At 33.9% G+C, this 14,882-nt stretch overlaps 1 protein-coding gene across 1 annotated transcript; it reads right to left on the reverse strand.

The window, feature by feature from the left end:
- Positions 1-1,852: 1,852 nt before the first annotated feature.
- Positions 1,853-12,764, reverse strand: LOC117905195 (protein MICROTUBULE BINDING PROTEIN 2C). Its single transcript, XM_034818139.1, has 5 exons — positions 12,439-12,764; positions 12,053-12,136; positions 10,487-10,849; positions 2,588-2,806; positions 1,853-2,288 (listed from the first exon to the last, which is right to left on the reverse strand). The coding sequence occupies exons 1-5, from the start codon at positions 12,649-12,651 to the stop codon at positions 2,061-2,063; spliced, it is 1,107 nt and encodes a 368-aa protein (XP_034674030.1). The 5' UTR covers positions 12,652-12,764; the 3' UTR covers positions 1,853-2,060.
- Positions 12,765-14,882: the final 2,118 nt, after the last annotated feature.

Below are 14,882 nucleotides of genomic sequence, written 5' to 3' on the forward strand. Positions count from 1 at the left end.
TATCAATGTTTGGTTGTTGTGTTTAAAAATGGTATTAGCAATTATAAATTATAAATTATTATTATTTAATTTTAGTAAAATAAATTAATTATACTTTAATAATATGTTAATATTCATATTTTGAGAATGTGTTTTTATAGATATTAATTTATGATTATATCATAATATTATTACTCATATATTTATTAAAATTATTTATTTTTTAATTACAAAGTTATTTTTATTTTTAATAAGACTTGAATTAAGTATGTTTCATATTATATAAATTTATTTTTTACAAAATCAAAATAAAAAATTATTTTTAAAAACAATTTATATAATTTTTTTTAGTTTTTAAGATAAAAATATCCTCTCCTAGGGATGAATTGGAGTCCCACTTATAAGTGAGATTTCAATTCATTTGAAATCATTTTTTATTTTATTTTCATTGTCATTCAAGTTATCCAAACATGAAAATGTACGAAAAAAATGAATAGATGATCATTCTCACTCTTTATTACCAAACATACCTTAAAAGAGTATAGCTATTTATCAAAGGTTAATTCTCCAACTCCTAAATTTTCAAAACTCTTGAAGGTAACTTTCCACTTTAACAATGATAAAAAATCTCATAATGAAACTTTGATAAAGCTCAGGAGGGTTGCATCGGGGACATGGAAAATGAATGTAGATATAGTGATATAAGATTTTAAGGAGTAAATGCACACGAGCAAGTAAAATTATATACTATTTTCTCATAATTAGTGGATTATTTAACAATTAAGAGAACACTAATGATTTTTTATACTTAGTAGATTGTTAGGTAGTTTTTTTATATTATTGTGCTCATTTGTGTAATTGATTTTATTTATATTTGCATGAAATTGATTACTTTCATATTAAGACTAAACATTAAATCTTTTTCAAAAATAAATTTTTGGAATTTGTTTTTATTTATTTTTTTGCATAATGTTCTCAACAACAATTGAAAAGTTGAAGAATACTTAAAACATTTTTACATTTTATAAGTGGACAATATCTTTATAAAAAATAAGGTAAGAAAATTGAATCTCATATTCAAATCCCAAATAGAATTTTGGTCTTGAAAACAATCCACAATTACTTTTAAGAAATGTTTTAAAAAATATTGTCAAATAAACATTAAGAACTTGTTTGGTAATTGTTTTTTAAAATAGTCTTCTATTATCTAAAAAAAACAAAAAAATGTTTGACAATAAAAAAAATTAAAAATAGAAAACATAATGTTTTCAAATAATATCTTTTAATTATTTTATAAAAATTATTTTAAAAAATAATTATATAAATATGAAGAATAATTAAAAATAAAGCATGACATAAAAAATTATTTTTAAAATATATTTAAAAACATAAAAAACAAGTTAAAAATATTTTAAGTTTCTAAAAAAACTTTTATTTTACCAAACATTAGAATAAAAAACTGTTTTTTAAAACTATTTTAAAAAACACTTCTTAAATAGAACCTAAATTTTCTTTTAACTATCATGGAAAAACAAATTCTCTTTTCTCTAACAAAATCGAAATGAAATCAAGATTGAAATCAAAATCTCCATCTTCTGAAAATGCTTTAGCAATTCCTACCATCCAAGTGCTTCGGTTTCCATCCTTTTTTTCTTTTCTTTTTTTCTCATTTATCCCATATATCAAAAAATAGTTTTCTAGACCAATACTCAAAAATTGAAAACTATCAATTATTTTTTGAAACAAAATTCTGTTTGCAAATTTAAATATGAAAAACACTTTTTTCAACTTATTCTCAATAAATATTTACGCCTGTTGTCCTCACTCCTCACTGTTGCTTCTAACAAGACCATTACCTAATGAAGTATCTGTCTGCTTTGAACAAGTAGTATGAATTGAAATCAGAGGACCCTCATACAGGTGCATCAATTCCAAACATTCACTTACAATAAACATTTGCAAACAAGAATACAAAACATGGGACACAACGAGTTTGATCTTGGTGGAATGCAATAATAATTATCAACAATGTAGAAGCTACTATCCCACTATTGAGCCTATAATATAAATAGGCCAAGGGGCTAGTGAGCAACTGCTCCAACAGGAGCTCCAGCAATCCTGACATCTGGACTTGCCCGGTTGACATCCATATTATGGTTTTTGAAAACAAATGATTGAAGATGTAATCTTGAATTGGCTGCAAGTGCAATAGATTCTTCATCTTGGTTTTCTTTGGCAGCTGCGACTGCAGCAACATAAGCTTTTCTTGCCTCCTCCATTTTCTGTGCCCCTATCTCATCCAGATCATCCTGTTCACACCCATCGATGGTCTAATTAGAATAATACAACCACCAACAATGGGTTCTTGCCATTGTCTCCCAAAAACCTACTGGCCAAGTTAATTGTGATGATCTAATTAGAGGCAAAAAGTATTTTGTTTCCCCTAATCATTTTACTCGTTTAAAGCTAAGTGAAAATATGCATAATTATGGAGGTATTGATAGTTAACCGTCTCGTCCTAAGAGTTGCCTATTTTATTTGTCTACCAGATCATGAACGATAAGAGATGATGAAAAACGAAAACCAAGATGGGGGATCATGAGCTTACAATTGGAGGAAGATGACCTAAATGATATGGCGTGATATCATAGCTTTCGGAACGTATAGTGGAATCATTCTTTGTCAAGCCTTCAAATAAAAGCATAAATGATGAAATATCTGCCTGCATAGATTCTAGATCTTCCTGGAGCTTCTCCACTTTCCTGTTGGATGTCATTGCTTCCCACTGTATCTTTTCCAGGGCTGCTTGTTTGTCGGCAAGCTTGATCTGTGAGAAAGGGCAGCTATTAATTACGAGGGGAGATGGATTCACAACAAACAATCAAGAAAGACACATAAACCACGTGCTGACCTATTAGAGTGGTGAAACTACTTTGTTCTTTCAGAAGAAGAGACAAGACTACTAGTTGAAAGTTTAAAGATGTTCACACAACATCCCAATGGGTATTGGGGGCATAAACAGGCAATTTCTCTCAAGTCAGTTTCGCAAAGTTCATACATGCCAATTTTATCTTATTCAAACTCAACCAAGCTTCTAAGGATCTAGACTGCTGTCCAAGGCTCAGCAATTGGACTCTATGTGGTACAAGGCCAAGCACAGGCTGCCAGAGTTTAAGGAATTCCCCTTTGGCGTGTTCTTGAATATTGGCTCTCCTCACTTTAGTAGTGTGTATTTATTGTATTTATAGATGAGTTCAATATTGTCAGTTTTGTTTCAAGGCTGTCAAATTAGGATAGGCTCCATATACTGTGCATGTAAATGATTCCTTTTTTCTGTTTGTCACTAGGTGTGATTGAACTGCAGAGCCTATTGTTAGTTTGATTTAGATTTTTAACCCATTCCCTAATACTCTTAAGCTTTTGGGAACTATTAGTTCAAAATGATATCAGAACTTGGGTTCCTAGAGGTCTTGAGTTTGAGCCCTAACCCATACTTATGGTATCACTAGACACCTGAGGTACATATTAGACATGAGTGGCAGCCTCAAATTTTCAGGCCCTTCTAGTGGTTTCTTGTACTTGCTTTAAAGAAAAAGAAAAAAGCCAAACATTTTGTAACCATGATTTCATTCACTGTTGATGTTATAGTATCATGGATGTCATAAGACTACAGTCTTTCACGTTTGATGGCTGTGGTCAATGAAGGTTGATTTAAGGCTTAATTAAGTTATTGGATATGTGTAAAATAGATTGATTTGGTAACAACTTGCAACAGACTATATAACATCTTATATGGCACATAATTCTAGCTGAGGCTATGCCAGCTACCCTCACCTCGAGATTTTAACAACCAAATACACACAAATACAAAATCAACAATGTCCACCCAATGAATTCATTATTGCATAATAAAGAATCCAATTTCCAGGCTGAAGGTAATCCAAGCCAGTGTTTAAAGACCAGGCAAAATTAGTAAATACATAGAATCTTACTGTAAACCGTTATCTTACTCGAATATTCTCTAATCTGATTATTTTTCTCCTAAATTTAATTTATCTAAATAACTAACATTTCAGGGTCAAGAACTAAGCCATTGAACTAGAGAAAACACAGAGACAAGTGAAGAGAACACTTTTTTTCCTGATCAAATCCTGTCTCTATGCATTATTCCTCCTGTTTACACTTGTGTGCACACACATAAACGAATATACACCATTTTAAATCTCCCCAAAATCAATAAAATACTTGCACAAAATTGCTTACAACATGGAAAAAAGAAAAAACCAAATCATTTATGACAGTACCTTACAACAAAAACATAACAAATGGAAACAACAAAAAGGCAAGAATTTATTGTACATAATATAGAAAAGTCAATGCAATACACAAGATATTTTAAAGACATCCCGCTTTAAGGCCTCACCAAGGTTTAAAAATGAACTGTAAGCTCTATAAAGTCTAACCGAAATTCCAAAAGAATTAGAAATATATATAAGCACCAAAGGCTATTATTGACAAACCATACAAGCATCTGGCACTAGGATTTTTTTTTTTTTTTTTTTTTAAGCAGTCCCTTGCAACTAGTTTTTTAAGCATCTTGCCGAAGGCGATTAAGGAAGCACTTCTGGCAGAGGTGGCTAGGTTTTCAAGTGTGTTGCTTCCTTCTGCTTCTTCAGGAGGGGGGAGTCCCTTATTCTTCTTCTCGCTCTCCTACTTTGGGAGCTGTGATGATTGTGGCTTGCTCAGAGTGGCCGTCGTCAGGGGAGTTTAATGTGGAGACATTTCCTAAGTGTCCTTGAAGGTGGTTCTTCCAAATGGGAGCCTACTGAGTGTTTGGGAAGGAGGTTAAGAGAGTAGATGGTGGCTTAGTCAAGGAAGGCCTTTGTAGAGAACCCAAAAAGGAAGGTTATAGGGGTTGAGAACAAGTTGTTGGAGTTCATTAGGTTTTTAGGAATGCTTATAGAGAGTTTCGAAAAGGAGGTTTTGGCCTTATTTAAAAGATTGGAGCATCGAAGGGGTAATAGAGGTTCGATTTCGAGGAGTAGGAGGAAGTTCAAACCCCTGTTGAGAGGGGATAGAGAGCTAAGGAAGTCGTCATGTTCAATTAATTATGATGAGGCTTCAATCAGGGAGAAAAGGAGACATAGGAGTGGATGGGAGATTGTTGCAGTTAGTTAATGAAGTTAAAGATCCTTCTTTGGAATGTTAGGAGAGTAAATGATGGAAACAAATGAAAGATTTTAAAATCCTTAATAAAGTCTTAGAGAGCCAATCTAGTTTGTTTGCAATAAACTAAAGTTCAAAAGATGACGACTCGATTGGTGAGGAGCTTGGGGGTAAGCAAATTTCTTAATTGAAGAGCGTTGGAAGCTAAGGGCGCTTTAGGTGGTGTAGTGGTGTTCTGGGATGATAGGGTTCTAGAGCTTACAGATTGGAGGTGGGTGCTTTCTCCATTTCTAGCCATTTCAAGAACTGTGAGGATAGTTTCAAGTGGTTGTTTACAAAGGTGTGTGATCATGTTCTCAGGGAGGAAAGAGAGGCCTTTTAGGTTGAGTTGAAGGGTATCGGGGGTTTGTGGAATGACCCTTGGTGTGTTGGAGGAGACTTCAACATAGTTAGATTCCCTAAGGAAAAGAGGAATTGCTCTTGGTGCTTTCCATCTATGAGACGTTTCTCAAAGATAATAGAGGAGTTAAATTTACAGGATTTGCCTTTGATTAAAGGTCCTTTTACTTGGTGTGGGGAGTTGAATAATTGTTTTGCTTTGAGACTGGATAGGCTCCTTATATCTAAAGATTAGGAGAGCCACTTCAACAATATCCTAGAGAGTGTTCTCCCCAAAGTAGCTTATGATCATGTCCCAATTTTGTTAGACGGTGGCAAGATGAGAAGGGGTAGAACTCCTTTTAGGTTTGAGAACATGTGGCTAAAAGAAAAGGGTTTCATAGAGCAAGTTAAACTTGGTGGATAAGTTATATGGTTAGAGGTTCATACAGTTTCGTGTTGGCTTGGAAGTTCAAAGAGTTGAAAAAGGATTTAAAAGTGTGGAATAAAGAGGCGTTTGTTTCTATCTTAGCTAGAAAGGAAAAGGCCTAGAAGTGGATTGGTTTTTAGGATCAGAGGGAGAGGGATTATGTCCTTGGTATTGAAGAGGGAGAGATTACGAGGTGTGTAATGGAAGAGAATAACAAATGCACATTGATGGAGGAAATCTCTTGGAGGTAGAAGTCTTAGCTTTATGGTTAGAGGAGGGAGATAGGAAATACTAGTTTTTTCCGCAAGATGGCTAATGCTCACAAAAGAAGAAATTATCTTGGCTAGAATTAGAGTGAACAAGGTTTGGCTTTTCAAGGATGCAGAGATTAAGGTTGGTGTTGTGAACCCTGTATGCTTTGGGTTGGCCTTTGGGCGCCATTTATTCTTTATTTATATAATATTTTTTTATGCTTTTACCTATAAGAAAAAGGTTGGTGTTGTGGATGCATTCCGTAGTCTTTCCTTCGGGGTTAGGGGTTGGAGACCTAGTAATAGTATAATGGATTTCTCTAGTTTAAAGAGTGCTAAAGTGAGGGGTTTGGAGGCTCCATTCTCATAGGAGGAGATTTTCTCCGCCTTATCTAGCTTAGAAGGGGACAAAGCTCCCAGGCTAGATGGTTTCACTTTCACTTTTTAGCAACTATGTTGGGATTTTGTTAAGTTGGAGGAATGGGCTTCTTCAAAGAGCTCTTTGAGCAAAATTCCTTTGTAGGGAGGCTAAATGCTACTTTCTTGGATCCAATTCCGATGAAAAGGGGTGCAAATGATTTGAAAGACTTTAGATCCATTAGTTTGATAGGGAGTTTGTATAAGCTTTTAGCCAAAGTGTTGGTTAGCAGGCTTAAGTTGTTGGCAAAGTAGAATATGATTTTTAGCATGCCTTTGTTGAGGGAAGGCAGGCTTTAGAAGCTGCCCCAATTACAAACAAGGCTATTGATTCAAGATTAAAGAGCTCTACTCTTGAAATCATTTATAAGCTTGATATAAAGAAGGCTTATGATCATGTTAATTGAAGTTTTCTTTTAGAAGTTATGTAGAAAATGGATTTTGGGCAAAAGTGGGTTGGTTAGATGAAATGGTGTATGTCTTCAGCTCTCTTCTCAGTGTTATTGAATGAGAACCCCACTGACTTCTTCCAAAGCGAGGTTTGAGGTAAGAAGACTCCCTTTCTCCTTATTTATTTGTCTTGGCGATGGAGGCTTTTAGTTAGTTGTTTGTGAAGGCAAGGGAAGGAGGTTCCATTTCTGGTTTCTCAGTAGGAAGGAGTAGTTGGCTAGTTGAGGCATCTCATCTTTTATATGTTGATGATACTATCATTTTTTGTGAGGCTAATGTAGAGCAATTTTGAATTGGACTCTCATGTGGTTTAAGACAATTTCTAGGTTGAAAGTCAATATGGAAAAGAGTGAGCTAATCTCAGTGGAGAGGATTGATAATCTGGATGAGTTGGCAGTTGTTTTGGGTTGTCAAATAGGGTGTCTCCCCTTTACCTATTTAGGTCTCCCATTGGGAGGCTCTTTTAAGTCGGCAAATGTGTGGGGAGCAATGGAGGAGAGAGTTTAGAAAAGATTAGCCTTATGGAAAATATAATACTTGTCGAAAGGTAGGAGGCTCACTCTCATTAAAAGCACCCTGTTTAGCCTTCCTATCTATTGCATGTCTTTATTAGTGATTCCAAGAAGGGTAAGTTTAAGACTCGTAAAGGTTCAAAGAGATTTCTTGTGGAGTGGAGGAGTTTTAGAGAAAAAAACTCATCGAGTTGGGCTTAAGGATGAAAACGTCAGGAATATTGCTGATTTTTTGTTGAAATATTTGAGCCCGAATCCTGATGCTTGAAGCAAATGGTCCATGCCACTAGACCAAATTTCCTTTTGTGTTACTTAAGCACATGGAAATATATATATATATAAACAAAGATAAGTTTTTATTAATAAAAGAAAGAGAGAAGCATGAGGAATGCTCCTCATAGAATACAAAACCTAATAAAAGAACGTGTATATATATATATATATATTATATGCATATCGTTTCATATATTATAAATATAAAACAAATAAGTTAATTTTAATTATCTTACCATGTCTTTTGTATAATAATTAAATATAAGCCAAATATAAATTTATAAATAAAATTATCAATATTTTTAAATTAAAAAAATCTTATATATATCATCATTTCTTTTATATTCTACAATATATACAAATTAAATATATTATTATTTATTGAGTATATCTACCTAATGTTACAAATTTATTATACATATATCAACTTTTTCATTAAAACAATCATATATATATATATATATGTAATCGTTTTTCTATCATTTTTTATTAGTTTTCATAACATCTATTGAGTTTTAATCAATTTTTGTCCCACCAATATTTTTTGCCAAAATTTTCACTGATATTTCCTAATATATCCATAATATCCAACTACTAATATATCCATTAAAACCGATATTTTCATCCTTGGTTAGGCTAAAGTGTGCTTAGATAAGAAAAAAATGGTCTTGGTATTAGAAATCTCTTTGTTCTCAACATGGCACTTTTGGGTAAGTGGGAATGGAGGTTCGTTCACCTTTGAAAAGGAATCTTTGTGGAAGCAAGTGATAATTGAGAAGTATGGGGAGGACGAAGGAGGTTGGAGTTCGAGAATGCCCAAAGAAAGGCTATGGTGTTGCCTTTTCGGAGGCTATAAAAAAAATTAGGAGGTTTTTAAAAGAAAAATCTGTTTCTTTGTCAAGAATGGAAAGAGAATCAAGTTTTCATTGTACAAATGGTGTGGTGACACATCGGTAAAAGAGTTTTTCCCTACCTTATTCGCCATTGCTATTTCAAAGGATTCATGGGTAGCAAATTTGTGGGAGAAAGATGGGAACCTGGGTCATTGGTGTCCCAATTTCTCCAAACAGTTCCATGATTGAGAGTTAGAGATGATGGAGGCCTTTCTGCAGAAGGTCCAAAAGCATTCAATTAGGCATAATCTAGAGGACAGAATGACTTGGTCAAGTTCAAGGAATGAAAAGTTCTTCGTTAAAACTTTCTACTCTTTTTCTGGACCTAGAGGATTCGGAGGCCTTCCTAGCTAGAACTGTTGGGAATCCATGGGTCCCAAGGAGAGTTGGTTTTTTGCATGGGAAGTTACTTAGGAAAGAATCCTAACTTTAGACCGGTTTCAAAAGAAAGGGGATGTCTTAAGTCAATAGATGTTTTATGTGTAAAAGGGAGGAGGAATCCATTGACCGTTTGCATCTTCATTGTGGTATAGCTTGTCTTCTACAACAGTTGGTTTTTTCCTTATTTAGGTTACAATGGATGATTTATTCTTCAATTAGGTTGATGTTACGAAGATGGAAGGGAGCTTAAGTAGGAAAAAGGTGGAAGAAAGTTTGGTTAGCTGCCCCTTTGTGTCTTTTTTGGACCATTTGTCGCAAAAGAAATCAGAGGGCTTTTGAATATGTAGATTTTTCATATCATTTGCTAAAATCCTCTTTCCTACTTTCCTTTTTGAATTATGTTAGGACTCATATAGATGGAAATTCTATGTTTTTCATTGATTTTATCTGTTGGTTAGGAGCTAAGTAATTGTTGGGCAGGTGGTACTTTCCTTTCTTTGCCCCCTTTCTTCCTTTTTTTTTTTCTCTCTTTTTTACCTTGGTTCCTTTTTGTATACTCCCGGTGTACTTTGGTGAACTTTAGCCTTTCTGTTTTGTACCACCCTTTCCTTTTCTATATATATACCTATATTTTCTGGTTGCTTATCGAAAAAAAAAAAAAAAAAAACCCTTTCCAATAATTAAATAACCAATGATGAAGGCAAAGGGGAAATCATGAGATAAGATCATTTCTGCATCGACTTTGCATACACTTTTGTTAGGAATTTCCCACCTAGAAACCAGATGAATGATGCTGAGTAGCTATTTCAAAAGTGCTATTCAAATGAGAGGCATTTTCAAACAGAACTAGGGTCTTCCAAGAAGTTCCTGTACCTGAGGACAAGAATCTCCTTAATTTGCAAGACTTAAGAATGAGCCAATTAATAGCCTACTGAATTTACTAAAGACCAAAGATCTCCCAACTTATTCAAAGAAGTGCTAGGTAAATAAAAGGTCACCTTAAAGACCTAAGATCTCCCATCTTATGAAGGCTAGCTGCATAAAAAGTTCTATAGACTCTCACCCCTGAAGAGCCTGAATTTCCCCACCTTCTAAGCTCCTCCAAACATAAGATGCCATACAATGCAAACTTCAGTAGCGAACATATAATACCACACCCTTTAGCTGCCTCAGTCTATTTTCTTATATCCATATCGATGATTTGGTTTCACTAGGCATTGCAGTACAATGAGATGATGCATGCATATAATCATGTTAAAAGTATGACCACAACAAAATAGCAAGTCACAAGTTACAATCATATTGTAAAACAAAGACATTCATTCAACTAACAGATAGACAAAAGCAATAGCATACCTTCGCATCAGAAAGTTGTAGTTGAGTAGATTTAATTAAAGAGTCCTTTTCTGCTACCTGTTGCTTCAGTTCATCTAGTTTATCATGAACAGCAGACATCTGGCTCTTTGAAATCTCTGCTGATTTCAGGAGTTCATCTTTCTCTGCTAATTTCCTCTGTAAATCCTCCACTTGTTCCCTCAATGCAATAAGCTCTTCTTTGTCCTTCTCTGATGCCACAGCCCTAGAGGAGAAAAGTGAGAAGCCATCAGCACATCCATCTTGGTTATTGCTACCATTCCTTCCCTGGTCCTTTTCTCCATGGTCCCTTCGCTTTTTTGTGGGGATAGATTGAGCTGTATTTCTCCCTTTCAGTTCAGAAAACTGCAACAAAAGAAAAGTGATGGTCAACAGTAAGAGAACCTCTATTGAGCTGGCATGGAACCTTCATGGGCTAGAAAAGCCAAAAAGCTTAGAGGACCACTCCTTTGTGTCTATTTTGGAAGAAAAGAAACATGAGGGCTTTTGAAGACTCCGAACAATTAGAGCAAGCAATTAAGCTATCTTTCATGAATTTTTGATTGGGTACATATAGATGACCAGTCTTTAACTATTTTAGGTTTTGTTAATTGGATTAGTTCTAAGTAATGAGAAGGTTTTTTTTTTTTTGCTTCTTACTTTTTCTTCTCGCTGTCCTTTTTTTGGGGACAAATGTATAAATTGTGTGTACTTTGTTGCGCCTTTTATTTTGGTGCTTTCTATATATAATCCTCTTGCCTATAAAAAAAAAGGCTTTATGTCAGCATTTGCAGCCCTGCAATGCTATCATGATGCTCAAGCAACAAGAATGAAGGGACTTGTATAATCACTCATGTGAATTCTACATCCTTTTTCTTATAGGCTTTTTGATAGGCAACTGAATGCTACATCTTAATCTTCTATTTTCAATAATTATCATACACTGAATAGAACAACAAAAAATTACAAATGACCATGAGTGCACACTCTTCTCAAACAAAAACACCAACATTTTGCTCTTATTTCCACATAGCATTCTATGACAGTGTAGACATAAAAAATAAATTCTATGTCGAACTTCTTAATTTTTTTAGACTCCATACCAGCATTTAGTTTAGCAAGCATACTAACATTTGTCTCACATTAGATTTCCAACTCCATACCCCTTCAACGCTCTTACATGCCCTAACAATCAGGTGTTTTGTGTTTTTCTGAGAAAAGTATCTCAATATCTATAATGCATCATCTTCTCAACATGTTGGCAAGGGAGCCACTGCACTTTACTTCCAGTAAAAGAAATAATAATCAATAAGTAAACATTTCCAATGACTTCAATTATACATCATTAGAGCCCAAGCGCCCTTCACATTATCATATTTTGCACCTTAATCGCACCAAAGTCAGAAAAAATAAACAAAAGACACATTGCCCACTGGTAACCAAGAGACATAACGTAAAGTTTTGGGGGAAAAACCATAATTCAACCCAAGCAACGCATTATTTCGATTAAACTGAACATAAAATGCCAAAGCTTTCACAAAAATTAAAACCCTAGATCAGAGCTCTTACCCTCCTGGACAAAGATTCTCTTGAAGGCGTCTTGGTGTAGGTGACTGCACCAACTCGGGTGAACGAACTGCTCGCCTTCCGATCCTGGCCAAATTCAAATTTTAGAAATAAAACAGGTAACAATCCCCTGTTTGGTTGCTGAGAAAATGAAAGAAAGCAAAAGAAATTACTTCTTTAACCCTTAAATTTCTCATCTTTAGTATCCAAAACCCCCGCTCCACTGAGCTATTACACCACCAGCCCACTCTTTTTGGGTTAAAAAAACACAAAAGACCCCTTCCAAATTTTCCTGAATTTATTTATTTATTTTTCCAAAATCTCCGAAAGCAAACAAATTCGGAAAGAGATTAAAAACCCTAAAAGAAAAGAGCGGAGAAAGAACTGACAATGAGAGACTGCACGAGAGGGACGATCTCGACGAGGTCGTTAAAGAGGAGTCTGTCAACATTGGCAGCAGTTCCGGCGGCGGAGGCGGAGGACAGGGAGGACTGAGTCCGGCGGTGAATCGGAGAGGAGTTGTCATCGCCGGAAAGCCAGGATTTGGGGTCTCCTAGACTTGAATTGTCGTGTAAATCCATGAAATGTTGTGGTTCGAACATTGTTTTCCTCAATCCAACGATGGATTTGATCCTTCCGAGGACTGTCTGTGTGAGACTGGCTGAAGAAGGAGGCGAGACTCGCTGGAGACTTGTTTTTTGAATTTCCTTTTCCTTTTCCTTCTTCCTTATATTTAATTTTTCTCCCTTTTCCTTTTTTTTAACGGCCGGCTTGGATTTGGATCTTCAACGTAACTCAAAAGGAAATAGATATTTACAAGAATGCCCTCGGATATCTGACAAACTGGCAGGAGGATTCAAATTTAATTCTACAGAGAAAGTGATGTCAAAATCATGATTAATTAACGTCTAATCAAATAATAGATGTGGCTATAAATTTTCCAGCCAAGAGCTTGGAGCGTGCGTTTGAAAAGCAAATAATTGTCTTTGCTTTCACAGCATATACTTAAAAGAAGTGTTTATTTTGTTGTCTTAATCACATCTTAATCACTTCTTAGGCCTCCCAAACTCCCTATTGTCTTTCAGCACTTTCCATTTTCTTTACGCCAATTCTCCTAATCTTCCCCAGCCATCCTGCTTTCCCTTTTTATTTTTATTTTTTGAAATCTAAAGTGAGGAAGATGGGATGAAAAGGGAAAAGAGATGGGGGGAGGAGGAGCGGAAGGGATGATTATGTTTTTAGGATGGGGATGGGTAAGCTCCAAAAAGAAAAAGATAAAAATGTTCTTAGTTCATAGAGAGAGAGAGAGAGAGAGAGTTTTATCCCTTTAAATCCAAAAATTTTCCTATTCGTTTCAATTTTTCAAAGCATGAAATGTGAATTTTTTACCCAAAAATATCATAATTTTCCAAAAAATAAAAATTATTCTTATAAAATGTCCAATTATTCATATTTCTTTCACTTTCCTTCACCAAGTGAAATTCATTACATGTTGAGAGTGAATACATAAATCAAAACCCAAAAAATAAAAATAAAGGTAATATTACAAGATAAACACCCCTTTGTATCTAATTTAATTAAAAAATTTATTATAACGACTTGCATCCAATTATATAAATATTATCAATTTTAGACACATTAAACAGATAAATACCCTTTATGAGGTCAAATAAACTCTCATATATCAATTCTGATATAATTTGTAATGATCCACACTCAATCGTATAGATATTATTTGTTTTACACCCAAATTGATCATCACAACTTTAAAAAGGGTTTACTTGGTTAAGAAGAGTCCATACTTATATAATGTTAAAATTTTTATCCCATATCCGATATAGGACATCACATTCATTTTATAGATTAATAAACAGAATAAAAACAAATACACAAATTAAACATATGATATGTAAGATGATAAATTGTAATATTACCTTTATTTATATGATATGGAGTTTAGTAATGTTGAGTGCATATAGGTGGAAAGTTTGGTATGCAAATCAAGTTTGAATTTAGGGTAAGGCAAGGAGTCATGATCATACAAATTGCAAAGGATGAAACATCATGCATAAGAAAAAGGTAAGGTATCAATGAATTATGGGTTGTCACGTTCCACTTGATGAAATTCTAAATGAACCCAGCATCATATAAAACTCATTCTCAAAGCAGACTTATATCTACATGTTCTTGCAAGTTAAGTAGACTTATATCTACATGTTCTTGCAAGTTAAGTGAGATTAGGTGGTGCAACTCTACCGGAAAATGATCCTACATCTAAATTTAGAATTGAATAAATATTGGGGAAAAAAAAAGGTCGAATTTATTTTGCCCATTTAACTTTTGTGACCTTATGCACACCCCATTTTGAAGTTATCTTGAAAAAAGTATTTCCAATGTTTTTAGTATTCGAGAGTGTTTTCTTAAAATTAAAATGTTTGAAAAAAATTTTGAAGTGATTTCCGGACAATCACTTAATTGGTAAATCTTCAAAAGATCACTTTTTGTTATCAAAATTATCATTAAAACATTTTTTTTAGTTTATTTTTAATTATTAAGTGATTCTTTTTAAGAATGTTTATAGCAAAAGAGTTAAAACATATTTGACAGTGATTTTAAAAAGTATTTTTAGTTTTTTAATATTTAAAATTTTTCATCTTTTAAATATTAAGAATATTATAAACACTTCATATAATCACTATCAAACATACTTTAGGAGCCTATGATTTTAGTAAGTGTTTCTAACATTTTTAACATTTAAAAATTTACATCATTCAAGTATTAGAAAAGTTAGAAACATCTCTAAAACTACTATCAAATACATTCTAACTATTTT

The sequence above is a fragment of the Vitis riparia genome, chromosome 17 (genome assembly GCF_004353265.1).
Source record: "Vitis riparia cultivar Riparia Gloire de Montpellier isolate 1030 chromosome 17, EGFV_Vit.rip_1.0, whole genome shotgun sequence".
Classification (NCBI taxonomy): Eukaryota; Viridiplantae; Streptophyta; class Magnoliopsida; order Vitales; family Vitaceae; genus Vitis; species Vitis riparia.

Bases quoted from the DNA above. Each gene is read 5' to 3' on its own strand.
- LOC117905195 (XM_034818139.1), bottom strand. From the start codon at position 12,651: ATGTTCGAACCACAACATTTCATGGATTTACACGACAATTCAAGTCTA. The intron at 12,137-12,438 runs GTCAGTTCTTTC...GAATTTGGCCAG, and splicing joins CTCTCGTGCAGTCTCTCATT to GATCGGAAGGCGAGCAGTTC. The intron at 2,807-10,486 runs GTATGCTATTGC...CCTTTCTCACAG, and splicing joins TACAACTTTCTGATGCGAAG to ATCAAGCTTGCCGACAAACA.